Below are 23,872 nucleotides of genomic sequence, written 5' to 3'. Positions count from 1 at the left end.
AAAGCATTGCTCAGTATTTCAGCTGAAACTTGCAAATTAAGGCCAGTTCATCACGTTTGTTCGCTCCCTGTCTCTCCTGGGTACAGGGGATGTTTCTTGCTATGTTCAGAACAATGACACCCAAAGTAAGACAGCAGATCTGCTCGAAGCCAAAAACAGAAGAGATCGCTTGAGAACTTAGCAGAGAACGAAGGCAGTAAATGCATTCCAACTGTATCCTTCTTCCTCCTCTGACCACATCCCAGACACCCCCACACTCTCGGAGAAACAGGGCACAGTCTACTCTTCTCTGTGTCGTGCCCAGCTGTGCGAACACACCCCCAACTCTCACCCCCAACTCTTAACAGATGTTGACGATAAACCTGTTCCTTTGCTCTCTCCAGCTGCTGAACCAAATCTTCACGCTCATGGGCTGCAAAGTGCCGCACGCCAATTTCTTCGTCTCCCAGCCTCTGTTTGGCAATTGTCATCCTCAACAGCTGCATTTTCCATTGGTAGGAAAAGAAGAGGGCGAGAGAGAGTGAAAATGAATAGATCTAAACAAAACCCCAAGCCTACTTAGGCAGAAAGTGTTGGAAGAAAACATTTTTCAAGAAATACTTGGGAAAGGCACAAGACAAAGAAATTTCTTACCAATATCATTAATTCAATTAAAAAAATTCATATTGTATTCTGTACAGGCATGCCTAAACACACATGTCCATGCATTCACCTATAAGGCTAATGGGAACACAGGGCTAGGCATCTGAAGATGGATGTCCTGTGTAGCCCTAACACAGTGAGGGAAAAAACTCTGGGTCTCTTTTAAACTTAGCAAAGTGTAAAAAAATGATAACACAATGTTGGCAAAGAATCTGCTAAGATGGGCAATCTCCCACATTCTTGACATTTAGGCTATGATATATTTGGGGTCCTTATTTGAAAACTAGTCAGCTGAACTGCACAAATATTTATTGTGCAACTATTGTGAGCAACAGCATCATGAGGATCAGCAGACAACATTACAGGCAGGTGGAACAGCTTGTACAAAGGCCTAGCAGAGGATACACGGCACTTAGTATACAGATGGCCATGTTTGATGGAATTCTCATTTCAAAACTCAAGGATTTTATCTTTGTATACCTGCATAAAGCAAATTTACTTGTAGCCTTGGAATCAACATTCATGGTGCTTTTGCATGGGTGGATGCTTGCATGCCCAGTCACTAAGTCATGTCTGACTCTGTGACTAGAGTCACACTAGACTCCCACTAGACTCCTAGCCCACTAGACTCCTCTGTCCATGGGATTTTCCAGGCAAGAATACTGGACTGGGTTGCCATTTTCTCCTTCAGGGGATCTTCCCAATCCAGGAATCGAACCTGCATCTGTTGCATTGGCAGGCAGATTCTTTACCTCTGAGCCACCTGGGAAGCCCTTGTAGGTGGATATGGGCAAACAAATGCAGAGTTGCAAACAATGGGAAGTGTCCCACAGGAAAGTTCCCAGCTAAGATCATTATACTTTCTTGTTTCAGCTCATATTATAAACAAGTGACCTTTTCATGGTCTCATTTGTGCCCCTTTTCTTCCCTCACATTTTTGCACCTTCTCTCACTGTTTTGCTGTTTAAGAAGGCCCCCTGAGCTGTGCTGGAGTGTTGTTTGGTGTTTCTGAGCACAAGAGGTCATGATGTGCCTTACATAGAATATCTGTGTGTTAGATAAGTTTCATCCAGGCACAAGTCACAGTGCTATTGGCTGTGAGTTCAATGGTAAAGAATGAACAATATAAGTTAAATAAAGTTAAACAGAAACGTGTAAAACATATTGATCAGGTGACAAAAGTGTTGTGATGAGAGGCTCAGAGGAGCCTAATCTCCTATTTCCCCTAGGAACAATGGTTCCGTATTCCCTAAATCAGTGTTTGGAGGGATTTTAGAGAATGTAACTACAGCAAGTGTCAAGCACTGGCTATACTTGGGGGAGAATGGAGTTTGTGTCAGAACTGGTTAATTCACCTGAAAGCTGATAACGTGAAAACAGAAATTCTTGACTCAGGACTTTCAGAACCCCAAGTGAGTGAAAGACAAACAGCTAACCAAATAAGAAACACTTTCAGATCAAAGAGTCTAGGAACAGGAAGGCCTGTGGCTTTTTTTTTGGCATGAGGCAACCAGCATGCCACATGGCTTTGAAAGCAGGGTGCTTTTCCTTGTATGTGAAAAGCCAGATTGACAGCCTGAACTTTAAGTAATAAAACACCACTGTGGTTTCCCATTCACAGTACGCTTCGCCGAACACTTAATTTAGAATCACACAATTATGTTTGCTTAATGCCAATTAATTATTAAACATGTTTATTGAGGTCTGACAGCCATAGAAGAGAGTCATCTTTTATATACTGGATGCCTGTTAAGCTTCAATAAACATGTTAACAATCATTTGGTGTTTAATGTGCATACAATATCGGCTATTAAATCTCAGGGCTGGGCTGGATGAAACACTTATTTTTAAGAAGTGAGGCCCAAGTTGGCGATAGCTGGATCACTGGTTGGGTCTGACACTCAACGTTCAATTGGCTGAAGGGGCCCAAAGGGGCCATGAGAGCAGGGACAGAAGCCCCAGGGAGACTGCTCTTGTCCTCCCAGGTAATAGCTCACAGGTTCTGGAGTCTGCCTGCCTGGGGGCTGGTGTCCTGGGGCCAAGTTTGAGAGCTGTGCAACCTCAGGCTTATGCCTAAACTTCTCTTAGTATCTTTTACTGTAAGAGTACGACAGCAACAGTCCAGCTTTTTACTCTCCAGAGTGCCTGTAACTGTTGGGCCCAGAGTAGGCTGCACCCAAATGTGCCTCAATGCCATATTGATTATTTTGAATTAAAGTTACTTAAGAAATGGCCAAGAGGGACACTTGGCCCTTAACAAGAGGGACTCTGATCCTCCTTTCTATCACCCTGAGAGCAGGAAAAGATCTCTCTCATGTGGAATGGACTTGTAGACACAGAGTGGGAAGGAAAAGGTGGGAAGAACTGTGAGAGTAGCGTTGACATATGTACTACCATGTGTAAGAGAGCGAGTGGGAAGAGGCTGTATAGCACAGGGAATGCAGCCTGGTGCTCTGTGATGACCTAGAGCAATGGAATGGGGATGGGGTGGGAGTGAGGCTCAAGAGGGAGGGGACATACGTAGAGCTGATTCGTATTGTTGTATAGCAGAAATGAATACAACATTGTGAAGCAATTATGTTGTTGTTGTTGTGTTGTATCGTTGTTGTTTAGTTGCTCAGTTGGGTCTGGCTCTTTTGCAACCCCATGGACTGTAGCATGCCAGGCTCCTCTGCCCACAGAATTCTCCAGGCAAGAATACTGGAGTGGGTTTGCCAGGCACTCCTCTAGGGGAATCTTCCCAACCCTGGGATCAAACCCATATCTCCTGCTTGGCAGGTGGATTCTTTACCACTGAGCCATCTGGGAAGCCCAAAGCAATTATATTCAGATTAAAAAATAAATGTAAAAAATCTCTCATTCGAAAGGTGTACTCCTTGCATCTGAAGGTAGAAGGACACCCTTACTGTCAGAGGTAGGGAATTCAGGCAAGAAACCAAAATCTAAACAAACTCTGTTACTGCTTCTATTTACTACCCCAAGTCAAAACTCAGTTTATATTTTTCACTAATTGGGCACCCAAAACCTAAGGTTCTCTCTCCTGTCAATTCCTCCTAAATATATTATTTCTTTCTCTGAAAGTATAAAAGTTACCTGCTTTGGTCACTTCTTAGATCCCATGTCTGAGAGACCAGCATGAATTTCAAAGATGTCTCTTTTTCTCCTGCTAATCTGTCTTGTGTCCAACACAAGACGTCAAGAGGGGTGGAGGGGGCAATTTCCCCTCCCCAGCACTGAGCATGAAGTCAGAGTGAAGTTGTATTAAATGAGAATTTAACTTAGGGCAATTCAAATTGATGTGTCCAGTTTCTGAAAAGATGAGGGGGAAAACCAAGGGGAAGAAGAGCAGGATGAAGAAAAGGGGATGGGAGAGATAATATTTTTAAAAATTGGTGGCTCCCACCATCCCTACTTTCAATGTCCCAGACTGAGGGCAAGGTGAGAGAGAGACTGAAGATGCATTTAGGCAAAATCATATTGTTCATGTTTATAAGTAAGACTGCTGTTCAGGAGCTTGCATGGCCATGTGCCTGAACATTATGGGCAACTTAAGGGAACTTCAAGGCGAATTTCAGCCAGACCCAAGTTTTTGCCTCTTACATGCTGATTTTAGAACCTAGTCCCACGTAAGAGAAGGTATTTCTCTACCATACTTAGCACAGCCCCAGAACATAAACAGTGCTCGATCAATGTTAGCTGCTATTACAGTCATGGCTGTGACCACTGGTGTCCCCCTCCACGTGAGGTTCCCCACACATACACTCACTGGGGAAGTCCCAATTTTCTTCCAAGCTGGAGGAAAGTGAGCTGCCGAGCCAACGTTATCTGTAGACCACAGGCAACGGGGTTGATTTCCCACCTTGGAAGCTGTTAGGAAGCAACTGCTCTGAGCACTTAATTTCCTCCAATGGGACTATCGAAACTGCACAGCCAGCCTCCCTGTGCCAACCCTCGGAGTGGACCAGTGCCCTGAGAGGCGCGTGCACGGCCATCAGGAGACATGTCTGTTTGCTGATTTAGATGGAAATAAATGCTTATGAATGAATTACGGGTGTGAGTCGTCCGCTTATGGATGAGGTGCAGCTGCAGCTGAGATGTGGCCGAGGGACAAGACCGCAAAACGATGTGGCAAACGGCTCTTGGGCGCCCTTCCCCCACCCCGACGACAGAGTTTGACTCCTCTGCCAAAGCCCTGCTCAAACTCGGGTGCCAAGAAGGCCCCCCAGTCGGAATGACTCACTTCCTCCTTGATCTCTTCTCTGGCTTCATCCCTCAGAGCCCTCAACAGCCTCTCCCTCATCTTGTTTTCATTTGCCTGAATCCATTTTCCCCAGCTCACCAATGAGTCATCACCAACTCAATGGACATGAGTTTGAGCAAACTCTGGTAGATAGTGAAGGATGGAGGCCTGGTGAGCTGCAGTTATGGGGTCACAAAGAGTCAGACACAACTCGGTAACTGAACAACAACAATTTTCCCCAGTAGCCAGAGGCAGGAGCAGCTATTATTCTCCTGGTGTTACCTGTGTTCAGCCCCTGCATCTGCTCATTCTAGTCACGTGTCCTCAGCTGTCACCTAACCTTCATGGAGCCCTGGGTGACATCAATTTTTTTGAAAGTGGGGACTGTCTTAGTTCGTTCAAACTGCTATAACAGACTGCCATACACTGTGTGGCTTATAACAATAAACATCTCTCATAATTCTAGAGGCTGGGAAGTCCAAGATGAAAATGCTAGCGGATTGGGTGTTTCCTGGTTCATAGAGGGCTGTCCTTTGGCTGTGTCCTCACATGGTGGAAGGGCTGAGAGAGCTCTCTAGGGTCCCTTTTACAAAGGCACTAACCCCATGGATTAGGGCTCCACCCTCATGACTTAATCATCTCCCAAAGGCCGAACCTAAAAATATCACCACATTGGGGGCTAGGCTTCAACATACGAATTTTGTGTGTGTGTTGGGGATACAGCTTATAGTATTCCACCCATGATCACCCCCAAATTCATGTTCTTCTCATATGCAAAATACATTTACTGTATCCCAACACCTCCCAAAGAATTAACTGATTCCAGCATCAACTCTAGAGTCTGAAGTCCAAAGCTTCATCTAAACCTCACCTTGTTTAAATCACCCATGAGTGAGATTGAAAGTGAGATACATCCTGAGGACAACTCCTCTCCAGCTGTGAAACGGAGAGACCTAGCAAGTTATGTGCTCCCAAAATACAAAGGTGGGACACAGGCAGGACAGACATTACCATTCCAACAGGAAGAAACAGGAAACAGGAAAGGGTGACAGGTCTCAAGTAAGCCCCAAACCTAACAGAGCAAACATTAAATTGTAAGGCTCAGGACTAATCCTCTTTGGATGGATGCTCTACCTTCCAGGCCCACTGGTAACATCGCCCCCAAGGCGTGGCAGGATGGCTCTGCCAGGGCCCTGTAGCTCTCCTGGGCTGGGGTCTTCAGCCTTGGGGTTCTGGGAGGCCCCCTCTTTTCTAATTCAAGTGGAGGCAACTGTCCTCCAGAGCCATGCACTCCAGGCTTGTGGCAGGAGTGACAGCCTTGCTGGTCTCTGAATCACCTTCCATGTCATTCTTCTCTTGTCCTGAAAAATAGTGCCCAGCCTCTTACTAATACTAATTAGTATTAACCTCCTTATCAAAGTGTTGTTAGGCCAACACCCTTAGCATTCTCATTTTTTTGCAATATAGACAGGCTGAGAATTTTCCAAATCTTTAAATTCTGATCCCTTTTTGCTGAACAATTCCATCTTCAAACCATCTCTCTCTTCTCACATTTTTTTTTCTTTTTTTTTAAATTTATTATTATTATTTTTAATTATTTTAAATTTTATTTTATTTTTAAACTTTACAAATTGTGTTAGTTTTGCCAAATATCAAAATGAATCCGCCACAAGCAGTCAGGAGAAACCAGGCTGCTTCTTCAACACTCGGCTTAGACATTTCTTCGAATATCCAACTTCATCACCTACAAGTTTTACCCTCTATAAAGCAACAGGACCTAATCACAATTCAACCAAGTTTCCCTGGTGGCTCAGATGGTAAAGACTCTGCCTGCAATGCAGGACACCCAGGTTCAATCCCTGGGTCAGGAAGATCCCCTGGAGAAGGGAATGGCTACCCACTATTCTCCAGGTATTCTTGACTGGAGAATCCCATGGGCAGAGGAGCCTCTGGTGGACTACAGTTCATGGCTCACAAAGATTCGGACATGACTGAGTGACTAACACACAAGAAAGATGGCCTTTGCCCAGCGTCCAATAACATGTTCCTCATTTGCATGTAAGACCTCATCGGGATGGCCTTTACCGTCCATATTTCTACCAACATTCTGTTCAGGATGACTTAAGTATCTCCACGAAGACTGAAGCTTTCTCTACAGCTCCCTCTCTCTCTTTTCTTCTCAGTCCTCACCAGAATTGCCCCTACTTCATAGCAATGCTGTGAAGGACAATAGGCTTTTTCTAGCAGGGGCCTCAAAATTCTTGCAACCTTTCTACCCACTACCCAGTTCCAAAGCTGCTTCCACACTGTTGTAGCAGCACCCCACTTCTCAGAACCAATTTCTGTCTCAGTCTATTTAGGCTGCTATTACAGAATACTATAGACGGAGTAGCTGATAAAGAGCAAACATTTATTTCTCACAGATGGAGGCTAGGAAGTCCAAGATCAAAGCCCTGGTAGATATTTTGTCTAGTGAGGGCCCACTTTCTGGTTCATAGTCATCTGTCTTCTCACTATGTCCTCACTTGGCCAAGGGGGCAAAAGAGCTTACTGGGGTCTCTTTTACGAGGGTACTAATTCCATTCATGTCAGCTCTGCCACCCTGAATCACCCAAATCACCTAATCACCCAAAAGCCTCAGCACCTAATACCATCTCATTTCAGACTGGGTTCCAATGTACAAATTTTGGTGGGGGGCATATTCCATAGTGAGTCCATAGTGAGGGTAGGAGCTATCTTGTAGACAGGACAGTTAAGTACGGCTGCCCAGCCTGTGCACTGCACAACTCCAACTCTGGGGATGGTCTCCATCCTTGCAATGCAAAGATACAATGCAATGATCACTCTCTGAAGAGCTTTGAAAGTGCAATCCCCAATTATAGCTGGTATGGCTATAATCCTCATCCAATGACTCTCTATTTGCCAGAAATCCTGGGAGGACTAGATGAAAAAATGAACAGGAAATAGATGTGAGCCCTTCCTCACCCTGGTCCTTGCATACTTCTGCAAATAGCATGCCTAGGGAGAGGTCAGCACCAAAAGCCATTTATTAAACATTCAGCTGCCGGTGTTGTGCTGGGTGACTTAAAAAACAAGTTCCTGCCTCTCTTGTCTTTATCGGTTTTTTCCACATCCTCTCCGATTGCCCCCTGACCTTCTGAAATACCCTTGATAAAATTAGACACAAGAGCTTTAAATGGCTCCAAGTAGGCAATTCTATTGTGTATACCAAAGTTCAAATTCCTAGACCTATATGACAAATCCAGTTCTAGCTTTAAACAAAAGAATTTGTCACTTAAAGAACAACAAAAAAACATAATACAGCAGTTTTCATTGTCTTCTTCCCAGGCTCTGGAGATCACCATGCACACACTCATTAGTGTGCATCAGTGAATGTTTCCCAGTTAATGAGCACCCAGTTTGGGCCAAACAACATGCTAGAAGCTTTCCTTACACACAGTAGCTCCAGTGACTTCACTGCAATGGAATAAATTTGGGATAAATCGCAAAGCCCTTCTGAGAGCTGATGATGTATGAACTGCCCCCACCCGCTTCTCGACCCCAACTCTAACCACCTCTCTTATTCACCAGCTTCACTGGCTTCCCTTCAGCCCCTGCTTCTGCCCGCCTCTGGGCCTCAGCACTTGCTCTCCCCACAGGTCTGTGCAGAACCCACGTCTTCTGTCTCTTTCAGGTCACAGATCGAATGTCACCTCCTCTAGGAGGTCTTCCCTGAACACCATTGCTGAAGCGTTCACCTTCAAGTAAGTGCCCCAATGCCTTCACTGTGCTTCCAGAAATCAACTCGCTCATATGCTTATCCCTCCCACTGTCAGCTCCACCTCAGGGACCTCTCTGGCCACATGCACAGAAATATCTAGTGCTCATAGCAGGGTCCGGCTAGCCTCAGGGAGTCCTCAGATGCATCTTAGATACAGGAAGCCTCCGGTTTGCGGCTTCCCACAAGCCCAGGAGGCAGACACTGTCTGTTGTCTTCACAGGGGAGAGCCGTGGAGGGGCTGCAGCAGAGCCCTGAAGCCAGGGTCCTTGCCCAGGACCTGCGCTCAGACTGGGGTGTACACTTCCCCTCACCATCACATGCCAAGCCCTGTCCTCAGTGCTTACACACTGACCTGGTAAGTCCAACAAGCATCCCGTGATGTACTGTTCCGATCCCCGTGGAGACAGAGAGGTGGAGTGACTTGACCACCTCACAGACCTTAGAAATGGCAGGGCTGGGAGTTGAACCCTGGTGGTGAGGGTCCTGGAGTGAGCACTCTGCAGCCTCTCTCCTCACCGAAGACAGCACTCACTGCCTGGAGCACTTCCCGTCTGACTTCCTTCAGGCCTCGGAACCAAGGGCATGTGGACAGGAGTGCCTTCCTGACACCCAATGTAAGCAGTGCCCTCCAGGCTGCAGTCTACACAGCTCCATGCCTGTGAAGTCGCTCAGTCATGTTCAACTCTTTGTGACCCCATGGACTGTCACCTGCCAGGCTCCTCTGTCCATGGGATTCTCCAGGCAAGAATACTGGCGTGGCCAAGCCCTCCTCCAGGACATCTTCCCTACCCAGGGATCCAACTCATATCTCTTATGTCTCCTGTATTGGCAGGAGGGTTCTTTACCTCTAGGGCCACCTGGGAAGCCCTACAGCTCTCTAGCCTGCTGTAACTTGTTGACTTAGTACTTAGCACTGTCTGACATATTTTACTGTATTCAATCAAATATAAGATTTTGTCAACTCTAAGACCTACCATTTTGCAACTCTAAAAAGGCTGGAAAATACCAATCATCACTACATGATACCAATAACTACATCAGAGATGTTCAAACAGTGTTATACCATATATCTATCTATTTTCTCACTGTCCTTCTATGCCCACTAGAATAGAAGCTCCATGACAGCAGGAATTCAGTGGGTTGGTTTATTACCCTATTTCCAGACCAGAGAGTCAGGTTTTCAATGAAGATGTGTTGAATTGAATTGAACCGAACCACTCTCTGTGAGGCAAGTACCACTATTACCTCCACTGTACAGATGAGAACAACTGAGATAGAGAGAGGTCAGTAGGGCCAAGGAACTGGCCCAAGATCACACAGCTAGCAAGCTCCTGACTTATCTTCAGATAGTTCAGAACACATTGTTCCCAGGGGGACAAAATTTAGAGAGTTGTACAAAGCAGTTTTAAAGCTGCTTCAATTTGTTTTGATTTTAGTGTAATTTGGGTACATTGTAGTTGTTGTTTAGTCAGTAAGTCATGTCTGACTCTTTGCAACCCCATGGACTGTAGCCCATCAAACTTCTCTGTCCATGGGATTTCCTAGGCAACAATACTGAATTGGATCACCACTTCCTTCTCCAGGAGATCTTCCCAACCCAGGGATTCCTGCATTGCAGGTAGATTCTTTACTGCTGGGCCACCAGAGTATCCCAATTTGGGGGTGGTGTACTGTAAAATAAGTCTTCTACCCAGGCTATAAGCTCATACAAACCAGAACAAGCTTAAATATGGTCTCTGAGACCAAATTCATTTGTCTAATTCATCTGACAATAAAGCATTAGGAAATGTTGAACTAGTCTGGCTGCTTGCTGAACTAACTGAGTGTTGCCTATGGTTCACTGTCAAGATCTCAGTTAAAGTAAGATATGACAGGGCCAGAACAGGTGAAGGGACCTTCTGGCTCATTTTAATTCTTGGTTCAGTTCAGTTGCTCAATCATGTCCGACTCTTTGCGACCCCATGGACTGCAGTACGCCAGGCCTCCCTGTCCATCACCAACTCCCGGAGTTGACTCAAACTCATCTCCATTGAGTTGATGACGCCATCCAACCATCTCATCCTCTGTTGTCCCTTCCTCCTCCCACCTTCAATCTTTCCCAGCATCAGGGGCTTTTCAAATGAGTCAGTTCTTCGCATCAGGTGGCCAAAGTATTGGAGTTTCAGCTTCAGCATCAGTCCTTTCAATGAATATTCAGGACTGATTTCCTTTAGGATGGACTGGTTGGATCTCCTTGCAGTCCAAGGGACTCTCAAGAGTCTTCTCCAACACCACAGTTCAAAAGCATCAATTCTTCAGCACTCAGCTTTCTTTATAGCCAACTCTCACATCCATACATGACTACTGAAAAAAACCATAGCTTTGACTAGCATACCTTTGCTGGCAAAGTAATGTCTCTGCTTTTTAATATGCTGTCTAGGTTGGTCATGACTTTTATCCCAAGGAGTAAGCATCTTTTAATTTCATGGCTGCAGTCACCATCTGCAGTGATTTTGGAGCCCAACAAAATAAAGTCTGTCACTGTTTCCACTGTTTCCCCATCTATTTGCCATGAAGTGATGGGACCAGTTGCCATGATCTTAGTTTTCCAAATGTTGAGTTTTAAGCCAACTTTTTCACTCTCCTCTTTCATTTTCATTAAGAGGCTCTTTAGTTCTTCTTCGCTTTCTGTCATAAGGGTGATGTCATCTGCATATCCGATGTTATTGATATTTCTCCCAGAAATCTTGATTTCAGCTTGTGCTTCATCCAGTCCAGCGTTTCTCATGATGTACTCTGCATATAAGTTAAATAATCAGGGTGACAATATACAGCCTTGATGTACTCCTTTTCCTACTTGGAACCAGTCTGTTGTTCCATGTCCAGTTCTAACTGTTGCTTCCTGACCTGCATACAGATTTCTCAGGAGGCAGGTCAGGTGGTCTGGTATTCCCATGTCTTTAAGAATTTTCCAGAGTTTGTTGTGGTCCACACAGTCAAAGGCTTTCGCATAGTCAGTAAAGCAGAAATAGATGTTTTTCTGGAACTCTCTTACTTTTTCAATGATCAAACAGATGTTGGCAATTTGATCTCTGGTTCCTCTGTCTTTTCTAAAACCAGCCTGAACATCTGTACATTCACAGTTCATGTACTACTGAAGCCTGGCTTGGAGAATTTTGAGCATTAGTTTACTAACGTGTGAGATGAGTGCAACTGTGGGGTAGTTCGAGCATTCTTTGGCATTGCCTTTCTTAGGGATTGGAATGAAAACAGACCTTTTCCAGTCCTGGGGCCACTGCTGAGTTTTCCAAATTTGCTGGCATATTCAGTGCAGCACTTTCACAGCATCATCTTTTAGGATTTGAAATAGCTCCACTGGAATTTCATCACCTCCACTAACTTTATTCACAGTGGTGCTGCCTAAGGCCCATTTGACCTCACATTCCAGGATGTCTGGCCCTAGGTGAGTGATCACACCATCGTGGTTATCTGGGTCATGAAGATCTTTTTTGTATAGTTCTTATGTGTATTCTTGCCATTTCTTAATATCTTCTGCTTCTGTTAGGTTCATACCCTTTCTGTCCTTTATTGTGCCATCTTTGCATGAAATGTTCCCTTGGTATCTCTAATTTTCTTGAATAGATCTCTAGTCTTTCCCATTCTATTGTTTTCCTCTATTTCTTTGCACTGATCACTGAGGAAGGCTTTCTTATCTCTCCTTGCTATTCTTAGGAACTCTGCATTCAAATGGGTATATCTTTCCTTTTCTCCTTTAGTTTCGCTTCCCTTTTTTTCACAGCTATTTATAAGGCCTCCCCAGACAGCCATTTTGCTGTTTTGCATTTCTTTTTCTTGGAGATGGTCTTGATCCCTGTCTTCTGTACAATGTCACGAACCTCTGTCCATAGTTCTTCAGGCACTCTATCAGACCTAATCCCTTGACTCTATTTCTCACTTCCGCTGTATAATCGTAAGGGATTTGATTTAGGTCATACCTGAATGATCTAGTGGTTTCCCCCACTTTCTTCAGTTTAAGTCTGAATTTGGCAATAAGGAGTTCATGATCTGAGCCACAGTCAGCTCCTGGTCTTGCTTTTACTAACTGTATAGAGCGTCTTCATCTTTGGCTGCAAAAAATATAATCAATCTGATTTCGATATTGACCATCTGGTGACGTCCATGTGTAGAGTCTTCTCTTGTGTTGTTGGAAGAGGGTGTTTACTATGACCAGTGCGTTCTCTTGGCGAAACTCTATTAGCCTTTGCCCTGGTTCATTCTGTACTCCAAGGCCAAATTTGCCTGTTACTCCAGGTGTTTCTTGACTTCCTACTTTTGCATTCCAGTCCCCTGTAATGAAAAGGACATCTTTTGGGGGTGTTAGTTCTAGAAGGTGTTATAGGTCTTCACAGAAACTTTTAACTTCAGCTTCTTCAGCATTACTGGTCAGGGCATAGACTTGGATTACTGTTATATTGAATGGTTTGCCTTGGAAATGAACAGAGATCATTCTGTTGTTTTTGAGACTGCCTCCAAGTATTGCATTTTGGACTCTTGTTGATTATGATGGCTACTTCATTTCTTCTAAGGGATTCTTGCTCACAGTAGTAGATATAATGGTCATCTGAGTTAAATTCACCCATTCCAGTCCATTTTAGTTCACTGATTCCTAAAACATCAACATTCACTCTTGCCATCTCTTGTTTGACCACTTAAATTTGCCTTGATTTGGGGACCTAACATTCCAGGTTCTATGCAATATTGCTCTTTACATCATCAGACTTTGCTTCTATCACATCCACAACTTGGTGTTGTTTTTGCTTTGGCTCCATCTCTTCATTCTTTCTGGAATTATTTCTCCACTGATCTCCAGTAGCACATTGGTCACCTACCGACCTGGGGAGTTCATCTTTCAGTGTCCTGTTTTTTTACCTTTTCTTAACGTTCATGGGGTTCTCAAGGCAAGAATATTGAAGTGGTTTGCCATTCCCCTTTCCAGTGGACCACGTTTTGTCAGAACTCTCCACCATGATCCGTCTGTCTTGGGTGGCTCTACATGGCATGGTTCATAGTTGCATTGAGTTAGATTGATTCTTGGTAATTAATTTCTAATTACCCAGGGTGAGAGCTCTTCATTAGAGTGCCCTCTTCATGTGGGCTTTCCACAGGCTAGGACATCTCAGTGCTCCTTTGAAGCATAAAGAGGAAATGTTTATGAAGAGCTCTCTGATCCCTCATCCTGGACTGTTATAAACATCCACAGCTGAGCACTCTTTTTTTTTTTTTTAAATAAAAACAAAGTCTACTTTAATAAATCACCTGCATGCTCATTAGTCGATCTTTATTGGCTGGTGGCTTTGCTCAATTGGTTTGCTTGCTGAATCCATCCAAAAGTCCCATGTCAATAGAGATACATTCACTGAAAGGGTCTATCATTTTATGGTGCCAATACCAGATAAAACAGAGTTATTTAAAGACTGTCAGCTGGTGTAACATAAAGCTCATTATTAAGGGCAAAACCTCATGTTTATGCACAATTGCAAACAGTTACATTTAAATTGGCCAGCAGGGGCCCAGTAAAAGTGACTGCCTGACACTGCCCACCTGACGTTCCTTGGTTTTGAGTGCCTCACATTGCATTATCGTTTTTCTGTACTAAAAGTGCTGTAACCTGTAAAATGAAGGAAACATAAAAGCAAGTGGACTAGAAAACCCAACAGAAACATGAGATGCCACTCCTGGTATATTCCATTAGGTGCTTATTCCACAAGGGGTACATAAAATGCAAGGTGCCAGGCTTCTCACCTCAGTCTGTGTCTCTAATGGGAGGCATATGCCCACCTGGTCCGCTGGAAACAGCTGATCAACAGGTAAAACGACCTTGAGATTCCTGGTGGAAATTTTATACAAGAGGACTCTAAGCTGATCTGGGCCCAGGTTGTGCTAAAGATATCAGCAATGTTTACCCTTCATGGAGTGCTTACTGGATGCCAGACACCATACTGCACCCTTTATAAACAATATTGATGGACACACACAATTCTAATCATTAAATCTCTTGTTTTCTTTTCTTCCTAGCACTAAACACTGTCTGATGATTGTGTATATAACTACTTAATTTTCTTACCCTCCGTCTCCCCAACTAGACTGTATATCTGTGAGACTGGGTACCTTGTCTTTCTTATTCCTTGATGTAGTCATAGCACCTAGAACATTAATCAGCACACAGTGAGTTCCCAATTATGTATTGATGAATAATGATGAAAACTGACAGCAAGTCTACGTGAGATATCATTACTCCCATTTTACAGATGAGGAAACTGAGGCCCAGAGAGACAAATGACTTGCACAAGGTAAGAACATGCACACAGATTGTAACTGACAGAGCTAGAATATAAATCTGGTCTAGCAGTTTCCAAAGATGGACCTTCTGGACTATTCTAGACTATACCATTTGGCAGTGGGAGGCTGGAGCTGGCTCTTTCTGGAGTGCCAAGCTTTCTAACTTCCAATTCAGTGACTTCAATTTGCTGGCCTGATATTTAAATGTCATGGCACCAGTGTTTATACCACAGAAATTGGCACAGCACTACCAGCCAGGCTCCCTCTTAGGAGCAGCAGGTTCACCAGCCCCCTTCTGGATATCTGTGAGTCAAGTATGCTTGGTTGGTTTCGTGCCTCTTGTGTGCACATGTGCTCAGTTGCTTCAGTCATGTCTGACTCTTTGTGACCCCGTGGACTGTAGCCCGCCAGGCTCCTCTGTCCATGGGATATCCCAGGCAAGAATACTGAAGTGGGTTGCCATTTCCCTCTCCAGGGGATCTTCCTGACCCAAAGATCAGACCTGGGTCTCCTGCATTGCAGGTAGATTCTTTACCGCTGAGCCACTGGGGACCTTTGTGCCTCTTACTGATTCTTAAATTCTCAAAGACCTCCTTCTTCCTCCCAGTCCCCTTTCCCTGAATCTTCTCTTTTTCTAATGTCTGCTCAGAAGCGGAAGCAGGAGTATGGTGGGGGCAGGAAGGGAAGCTGTAATTCTCTCAGTAGGCTGCTTTCCAGACTTGAGGTCCTAGCACTGCTGGGTCTTCCCATGTAATTGGTCCTTATTCCTCACAGACGGACACACAAAGAACCCTGGGCAATCCACCCTCGTGAAGAGCTTTCCCCAGGGAGATTTGTGGAGGTGTAAGTCCTCCCTTCCTTCTTTAACCTTTCAGAGGTATAATTATCAAGAAAGGGGAGGACATCTACTAGGCTTCCCTTTTCCCGCCTCTCGTCTGGTTTGGACTGGGGCGTTGTATCTGTCTGCGAGCCTTGAGAAATTATTGGGCTATGCTCAGAGAATACTAGGTGATGTTGATCACGGAAGCCCACCATCCACCTGCCAGCCCTGTGTGAGTACCAAGCTGCTTGTAAACCAGGGTGGCAACAAATCTCTCAAGAGGCTGTTTGAAAATGCTTTATGGCACGTAGGGTTACAAGGCTCTAGCTGAACAAATGGAAAAATTAGTCTACCTTAAAATAACCAAGGCAAGTAATTTTCTATCACCTTGTTTCTTAAATGTACTTAACGTCTAGAATCTGGGCTTCCCAAAATATGGCAAAGGGTCATCAGTTAAAATGGCAACTTGAAGATAAAAAAAAAATAAATTCCACTTTAATAGTTGCTTCTAATTGATGCCATCAGCCCTTCTGTTCAGAATATGGGGAGTTAGGAATCAAACAACATCAATTATTATTTCTTGAATTGAATAGGCTTGAGCCAGTCTAGGAGCAGGAGTCTCATCCCACATCTACTTAGGCTCAGCCACAGCTCTCCCTGACCCCTCCAGGGGTTTCCCAAGGTCTCACAGCTTAGGTTTGGTTTTCTTCAGGTTTTTCTTGAATGGAATGGTTTGCTTTTTAACTCCTTTCTCCAGATTTCTAAATTAGTCTTCACCCCACAAAGCAAGTTAGTGACAACAACCAGACGGGCAGTCCGTCTGCTATTTTCATGTGTTCTTTTTCTTTTTCTCTTCCTCTTTCTTGAACTTTTTTGCTCTTTTTTTTTTTTACATTTCCTTTATTCATTTATTTATCCTATTCCATTGCTTCAGTAAAGATCTGTTATTAAATAGATACAGCCACTATGGAGAACAGCATGGAGACTCCTTAAAAAACTAGGAGTAAAACTCCCATATGACCCAGCAATCCCACTACTGGGCATATACCCTGAGAAAAACCATAATTCAAAAAGACACATGTATCTCAACATTCACTGCAGCACTATTTACAATAGCCAAGACATGGAAGCAACCTAGATGTCCATCAATAGATGAATGGATAAAGAAGTTGTGGTACATATACAAATGGAATATTACTCAGCCATAAAAAGGAACGAATTTGAATCAGTTGAACTAAGGTGGATGAACCTAGAGCCTGTTACACAGAGTGAAGTAAGTCAAAGAGAACAAATATATATGGAATCTAGAAAAATGGTACTGATCACACTATTTGCAGGGTGAAAAATGGCACTGATCACACTATTTGCAGGGTGAAAAATGGTACTGATCACACTATTTGCAGGGTAGGAATAGAGACACAGATAGAGAATAACGGATGAAGGAGAGGGCAGATGAATTGAGAGAGTAGCCTCAAAACATATACGTTACCATGTGTAAAACAGATAGCTAGTGGGAAGTTGCTGTAACACAGGGAGCCCAACCCAGTGCTCTGTGACAACCTAGAGGAGTGGGATAGAGTATGAGTTGGAGGGAGGCTCAAGAGGGAGGGGGTATTTATGTAGACTTATAGCTGATTCACATTGTTGTTTGGCAGAAACCAACACAACATTGTAAAGCAATTATCCTCCGATTAAAAATTTTAAAAGATCTATTAAATAAAATCTATGCATCACAAACTAAGAATGCTAATTCCTACGGATACCAGGAATTTGGCCTGCAAAGGGTTTGCGCTTATGGGTGGAGAGCCACAAAAGTACAAGCAGAGGGGAAAGAGTAGGACACTGTTGGTGTGTGAAGGAAAGCCCCTAAGGGTTGGAGAAGGCTACATCTGACCTATGACCTGAAAGATGAGCGGGAGTTTGCGGAAGTAAAGGGGAAGAGTGTTCCAGACTGTGGCAGCAGGTGCAAAGGCCCTGAGGCACACGGCAGTATGGCTCCAGAAAGAGGCTGAAATGAGCACTGCAGGGTGGAGGTATGAGGCGACTAATGGCAAGAGATGTGGCTGGAGAAATTAGGAGGGGCTAGATAATAGGGATCAGCACACCAAGGTAGAGAGATCGGACTGGATTCAGAAGGTGATGGGAAGGTTGGAGCTGTGAGTGATGCAATGAATAAAAAGCAAAGGTGGGGTTAACTCATTTCCTACCACACTCATGGCCACCCTTCAACAGAGGCCTCTGAGCTTCTCATGATGGCTGGTGTCATTACTGAATGAGTCATCTGGCCTTAATGCTGATGACTAGGGGTGAGGGTAGGGGGGAGGATGAACATGACTCACAGGGGGCTGAAAATAAACCAGCCCTATTACTTTAGATGCAAATGAGAATAAATGGAATTTCTGGGGCTCACTGTAGCTGGTCTATTTTGAGGAGGAGAGGTCTGGATACTGAGATACAGGGTCTACTGAACATTATAACATCTTCCCTGCACCTTTTGGCAAGCAAATTACTTCACAGGCCATGAAAATGAGTCACTAAATCCTAAACCTTGGTTGAGAAAAGCAAGTTTGATAAATGTGTTCAGCTACTGGAATAAAGACCCAGAATGCAGGCAAATCATGAAGTTCAGATGGTGCCAATGCAAAAGCAGCCCCAGACCTGCACTTAGTATTTCACACACACTCACACACACACACTTACGTGCATACCCCCTCCCTTTCTTTCCTTGAAATATCAGTTGCAAATGTCAATGCCTAGAATATCTCATGCCTACAAAGTGATACAATTATAAGTGACCAAAAGGTGAGACAGAGGTGTGTTTAGGAGAGTTGGGGGTAGCCCAGAAAATAAAAAAGAAAAGAAGCAAAAAAATCAGTCAAGAAGAACCATGAATCCAAATATCACGTTTCAAAATGTTTTAGTATTTTGTGGATTTATATCACTTCCAAGTGTATTAGTCACTTAGTCGTGTCCAACTCTTTGCGACCCCATGGACTGTAGCCCGCCAGGCTCCTCTGTCCATGGCATTCTCCAGGCAAGAATACTGGAGTGGGTTGCCATTTACTTCTGCAGGGCTTCTTTTGGAGCCAGGGATTTAACCCAGGTCTCCTGCATTGCAGGCAGATTCTTTACTGTCTGAGCCATCAAGGAAGCCCCATTTCATCTCAAAATTCCTGCAATATTTTTACACATTTAAAGGACAGGATTGTACATGCCTGATTTTAGTCTCTGGAAAAACTTACTCTGATGTTATAACTTGTGGGAGTGACTAAGAAGGCCTGGCCTTTAATTTTTGACCAAACACCTAGGTTACAGAGCTTAAATCATTTTGGAAGGCCTGATTAGCTTGTCTAAGGTTAATTAGTACCTTTCTTAGGCATTCTCATCCACCTCCTATTTCATGACTGAGAATAGTAGAGCTTACTTTTGCAAATATAGTATGTTAAATCCAAGAGTTTTTAAAAAAATTTTAAAGGCAGACTAAGTGGAGAAGTGGAGAAGGCAATGGCAACCCACTCCAGTACTCTTGCCTGGAAAATCCCATGGAAGGAGGAGCCTGGTAGGCTTCAGTCCATGGGGCCACGAAGAGTCAGACACGACTGAGTGACTTCACTTTCACTTTTCACTTTCATGCATTGGAGAAGGAAATGGCAACCCACTCCAGTGTTCTTGCCTGGAGAATCCCAGGGACGGGGGAGCCTGGTGGGCTGCCATCTATGGGGTCGCACAGAGTCAGACACGACTGAAGTGACTTAGCAGCAGCAGCAGCAAGTGGAGAAGAGGCTGCGTAGAGGACTCCCCAGTACGCCCTTAGGTTGAGCCCCTTCAGCCAGCAGTAAACACACAATCCTCTCTGCTCTTTTGTCATGGAAGGGTTCTCTGGATGATCCAGACACTTCCGTGCATTTTTTTAAAAAAGAATGAGCATCTTTCAAAATGGCACCTCCTGATCACCAATGACTCCCAGCAACGCTGAACATGCCCATCATTTGTCAGGGGATTTGGTGCTATTCAAAAGACATTTCCCAAGAAAGCACCTCCTTCCATGTAGTTTTCTTGAGTCAAACTCCAAAGGCCATCCCTGTTGTGAAAGCTGCCTCTAGCAAGAAGTTAAAATTGAAGTTATCTTGGCAAAACAGGAAATTATTTGGGGGGCGGGGGACAGAATTAAACTTGGGTAGTTTTTCTTCCTTTTCTCAATTGTACTTTTGTTCACAGCTTCAGCTGGGAGAGAGAGTGTTCACATTTAGTTTGGAGTTTATGAGTTCATATTTTATAATTAACGTTGCCAACAGGGGAGTTTGATTAATACCAAGCAGTGGATTTTGAGCAATGTTCCATACAAATTGCCAAATTTAGCAATAAAATAAATTGGTTATGTGAACATAATTAGTAGGATGACTACTTAAAATTCAAAACCGAATGTGAATAATTCCAAATCATCTGAGCCACAAATCCATTATTTGTATAGAAGGGAGAAAGTATAGCATTTGGGTTTTATTTTGCCCTCAACCACAATGTTATTCGGCACCAAGCTGAACATAATGAAACTTCTACAATGGGTTGTGACAATATTTTAGAGCAACCCAGAAACACACACAGAGGCATGTGCACGCATACATGCAAAGGGAATGTAATAAAGATAAGAAATGCTGAACTGAATTTCCATTGTAAATGTAAAAATCTATAACAAATTTTTACACAAATGCTGTATTACATTTTTCTGATGCACCATACATAAACCTATGGCATAAAACTACTCAGGAGAGCTTCTTGTCTTTAAATATTCACAGTACCTTATTGTCACCCTGGACTTCTCCGAGCCTTTGCTGAAGTTCTTTAATTTCTTCTCCCAGATGTTTATTTCGGTCCTGAGAATCTCTCAATAGTTGTGCAAGATTAGCCTGCAAATATCAACACATTATGAAATATAATCAGAAATGGAGGAGTGGAGAAATGTGACGTTTTATTAGGCTTATTGCAGTCAGCATCCAAGCCCAGCTGAAGCACACAAAGCCCTTTAGAGTAAACACATGTACGAATATAGCGAGTGTGAAAATCATGCCACTACAACCGCATGGAGGGAAATAAAATTGGCCATGAACCTCAATTTGGGAATGTTCTTTATTTCCAGAATGGCTCACAGACAAGTGATGGAGGACATGGTGTTACTTGACGTTTTTTTTAAAAGAGCTCCTCATGAAAACTCTTACAAGCAGTCCTAGAGTTCAATGCTAACTTTGGGCCAACAATAATGGAAAAGTTTCATTTCCTTGTTTGGATAGTTTTTTCCTTCAAATAGATCATGTTTAATGAACTTTTCTTTGCCACCTTAATGCCCAGAATTTTGATCAAAAAAAAAATCAGTCAGACAAGAGACTGGTGAGGTATCATGATTACAGAAATCAGGATCCAGGGTAATGCAACAACTTCCTAGGCTGCTTTGCTCACCTCCTTATTCCCCTGTTCTAGTTCCCAGAGTACCAAACAGCCAGGATGAGCGCCTTCCAGTCCAGTCTTTGTAATGGCATCGCTTCCTTAAGATTTCTTCCTGCTCAGACCAGATCCCGCTAGCCCACATGGGCAGTTCTCCCCTCCTTCAGTCCAGCTTCATCAACACATCATAGCCAGTTTCTCTGGACCGCTTGAGCATCCTTTACCATGCTCCCACCCTTCTCAGGTTCCCTGAACTTGAATTTACATCTGTTCCCAAACTATGTGCATGCTTTCATCTATTCAAGCTTGTAACTTACTATTCAACTTTACCTCCCAAGGCTGCTGCTTCTATACTATTCAAATTTTGCTAATTTGTTCTAATTCTCACCTTGCTTATTGTGCTCTTATCTAACGTCAACAAGAAGAAACGAACTATTCAAAGGTACAGATTCTTTTTCCTCTTTCCTAAGCCTCCAAGGACATTGCTCCAGGAAGTGCTCTCATTTCAGCAAATGTTTTAAAGACTCCTGATGAATAAATGAATGAAGGAAGGAGGGAGGCAAGCAAGCCAGCAATCGGAATATGACTCCTGAAGAGGCATTTTTCAGAAACAGTCATACAAGGGGTTTGAGAGTCATCTTTTAGATTCCTGCCCTGTGATAGCTGAAGAAACTCAAATCCAGAGACTTTGTGGATGAGTGCAAATGCAGTTGGCTAAATCTCCAGACTTCAATGCTAATACTTCCAGGAATACTCAGTTATGTTAGGTAATTAAAGGGGAATGAAAGTGAAAGACTAAACCTTGGCTCATGCTTGACTCCTCGCTTTATTTCATCTCCCATATTCCAGCCATTGGAATATCCAGCATCTCTACTGTCAAGGTAGGCCCCATTCAGCTCCTCGCAAGCCCACCTTCTGGCAGTTCCCCGCATAGTGCAGGCAGGACCCATCTCAGCATCTCTCCCTCTGTCAGTTCTCTTGGACTAGAATGCTCTCCCTCCCAGATACCTCTTGGCTCACTCCCTGACCTTTTTGAGGTCTTTGTTCAAAGTGCATCATTTCAAAAGGCCCATGTGGACCACTGTCTAATGGTGCAAACTGCCCACCTCCCCTGAATGCCCAAGCCCTTTCCCCTGCACTACTTTTTATTTCCATGGCACTTCCATCTCTTAACATACCATGTAATTTACTTTCTTGTTTATTGCCATATGTTGACATATGTTTATTGCTCAGTGTTTATTTCCCGTCTCTCTCTCCCTAGTAAGAGATAAGTTCTGTTAAGGGCAAGGAACCTTGTTCTCTCTACTGGTCTACCTCGAGAACCTAGTGGATGCTCCATAAATATTTCTTATATTAAAGATAATAGGTTGAGTCTGAAGATTGTGGTCTTAGCCTAGAAATGTCTGGAATAATAAAAAACTGAAACCAGTTCATAGAACGTAACATTGCATAGAAACCCCGCTCATCCCCACTTGGCAGGATTCAACCCAGCCCTGATTTCCACTTGCTTATTTGTGAACATTATTCAAAAACGTGATCTAATTCTCAACCCCATATTTGCAAAGCTCATATCTTGTAATAGTTGTTTTCCAATTTTCCCAGATTCCTGTCCTTATCAGATAAAAATTTGGTGAAGGATAAGGAAAATTCACCCCCACTTTGCAGGCAGGAGAGCAAACAAACAAGAGATACTATGATCAACAGACGACTTTTGGAAATTTCTCCAGAAGGAATCATAGACTAAGTTGGGTCCCAGTTCTGCCACTAACTGGACTGGGTGACCTTAAGTAAGTCTCTTAACCTCTTGAGTTTCTTCACCTATGAAATGGAGCTAACCATACATAGTTCATGTAATAAGTTGATACTTTCACTGAATAATGAACCTAGGACATCTTCTACAGTGCTTGATGTATAGTAGACACTGGTTAAAGGCTGGTCATCTCTCGTTGACTCTGCCCTTCCAGTGGCTCCAACTCACTCACTCAGTGGACAGTTGGGCAGATTGGCAGAAAGGCTCCTTGGATACAGCTGTCTCCTTTGTCATCCTGCCACTGCACTCAGTCACCCATTCATTTAGACAACAAATTTAGGGAGTGCCCACTATGTGTCAGGCACAATTTTTAGACTCTGGAGATACAACAGTGAGCAATACAAAGTCTTGTGAAATGAAGTATTTCCTGCCATATCGGTGGGCAAGAAATGTCACAGCCATCCATGATTTCTGGCCTCCTAATGTGAATGGGGGCTCCCAAAAGGGAACACTATGCCAGCGATCCGGCAGATGCTGCCATCCCCCAAAGGCGATTGCTGAGGAGTGGGGGTAGGGGGCTGCAAGAAGCAGCCATCCGCCACACCTGCCACCCCTTAAGGTGAACAAGGAATTGAGGATGTAAACATTCTAGAATCAGGATTTGGCCCCAGATAGTTGAGGTGCATATGAAAGGAATGAATTCAGTGAGCCCAGAGGCTTGCATCTTCCCATACATAGAAGAACACTAAATTCTTAGCTTGATATCTGGTTTTCCTAACTACTTAACAATAATCTTTGATGCTCAGACTGACTGCCTGGCCCCTTTATTGCAAACTTGTATATAGCCTGACTCTCTCCTGCCTCCTCGGAGCAGTTTTCTCAGAG

The 23,872-nt window shown here is 43.8% G+C and overlaps 1 protein-coding gene across 8 annotated transcripts in view; it reads right to left on the bottom strand.

Moving 5' to 3' along the window:
* The window catches only part of CCDC149 (coiled-coil domain containing 149), a 122,531-nt gene that overhangs the window by 36,306 nt on the left and 62,353 nt on the right, over positions 1-23,872 (bottom strand). For all 8 annotated transcript variants that reach the window (XR_015166222.1, XR_015166223.1, XM_086407787.1 and 5 more), the window contains 2 exons: positions 20,598-20,705; positions 363-479 (listed from right to left, as the gene is read on the bottom strand). Coding sequence is in view for 6 of the 8 variants with exons in the window: in XM_086407787.1 (XP_086263913.1) it covers positions 363-479; positions 20,598-20,705 (225 nt within the window). In the remaining 2 variants the exon portion in view is untranslated. The remainder of the gene's footprint in view (positions 1-362; positions 480-20,597; positions 20,706-23,872) is intronic.

The sequence above is a fragment of the Bos grunniens genome, chromosome 6 (assembly GCF_055505025.1).
Source record: "Bos grunniens cultivar Pamir isolate PY7600 chromosome 6, Bosgru_T2T1.0, whole genome shotgun sequence".
In the NCBI taxonomy this organism is placed as follows: domain Eukaryota; kingdom Metazoa; phylum Chordata; class Mammalia; order Artiodactyla; family Bovidae; genus Bos; species Bos grunniens.
Note: the sequence above shows the minus strand (reverse complement) of the source record. Positions and strands in the feature narration are given on the sequence as shown.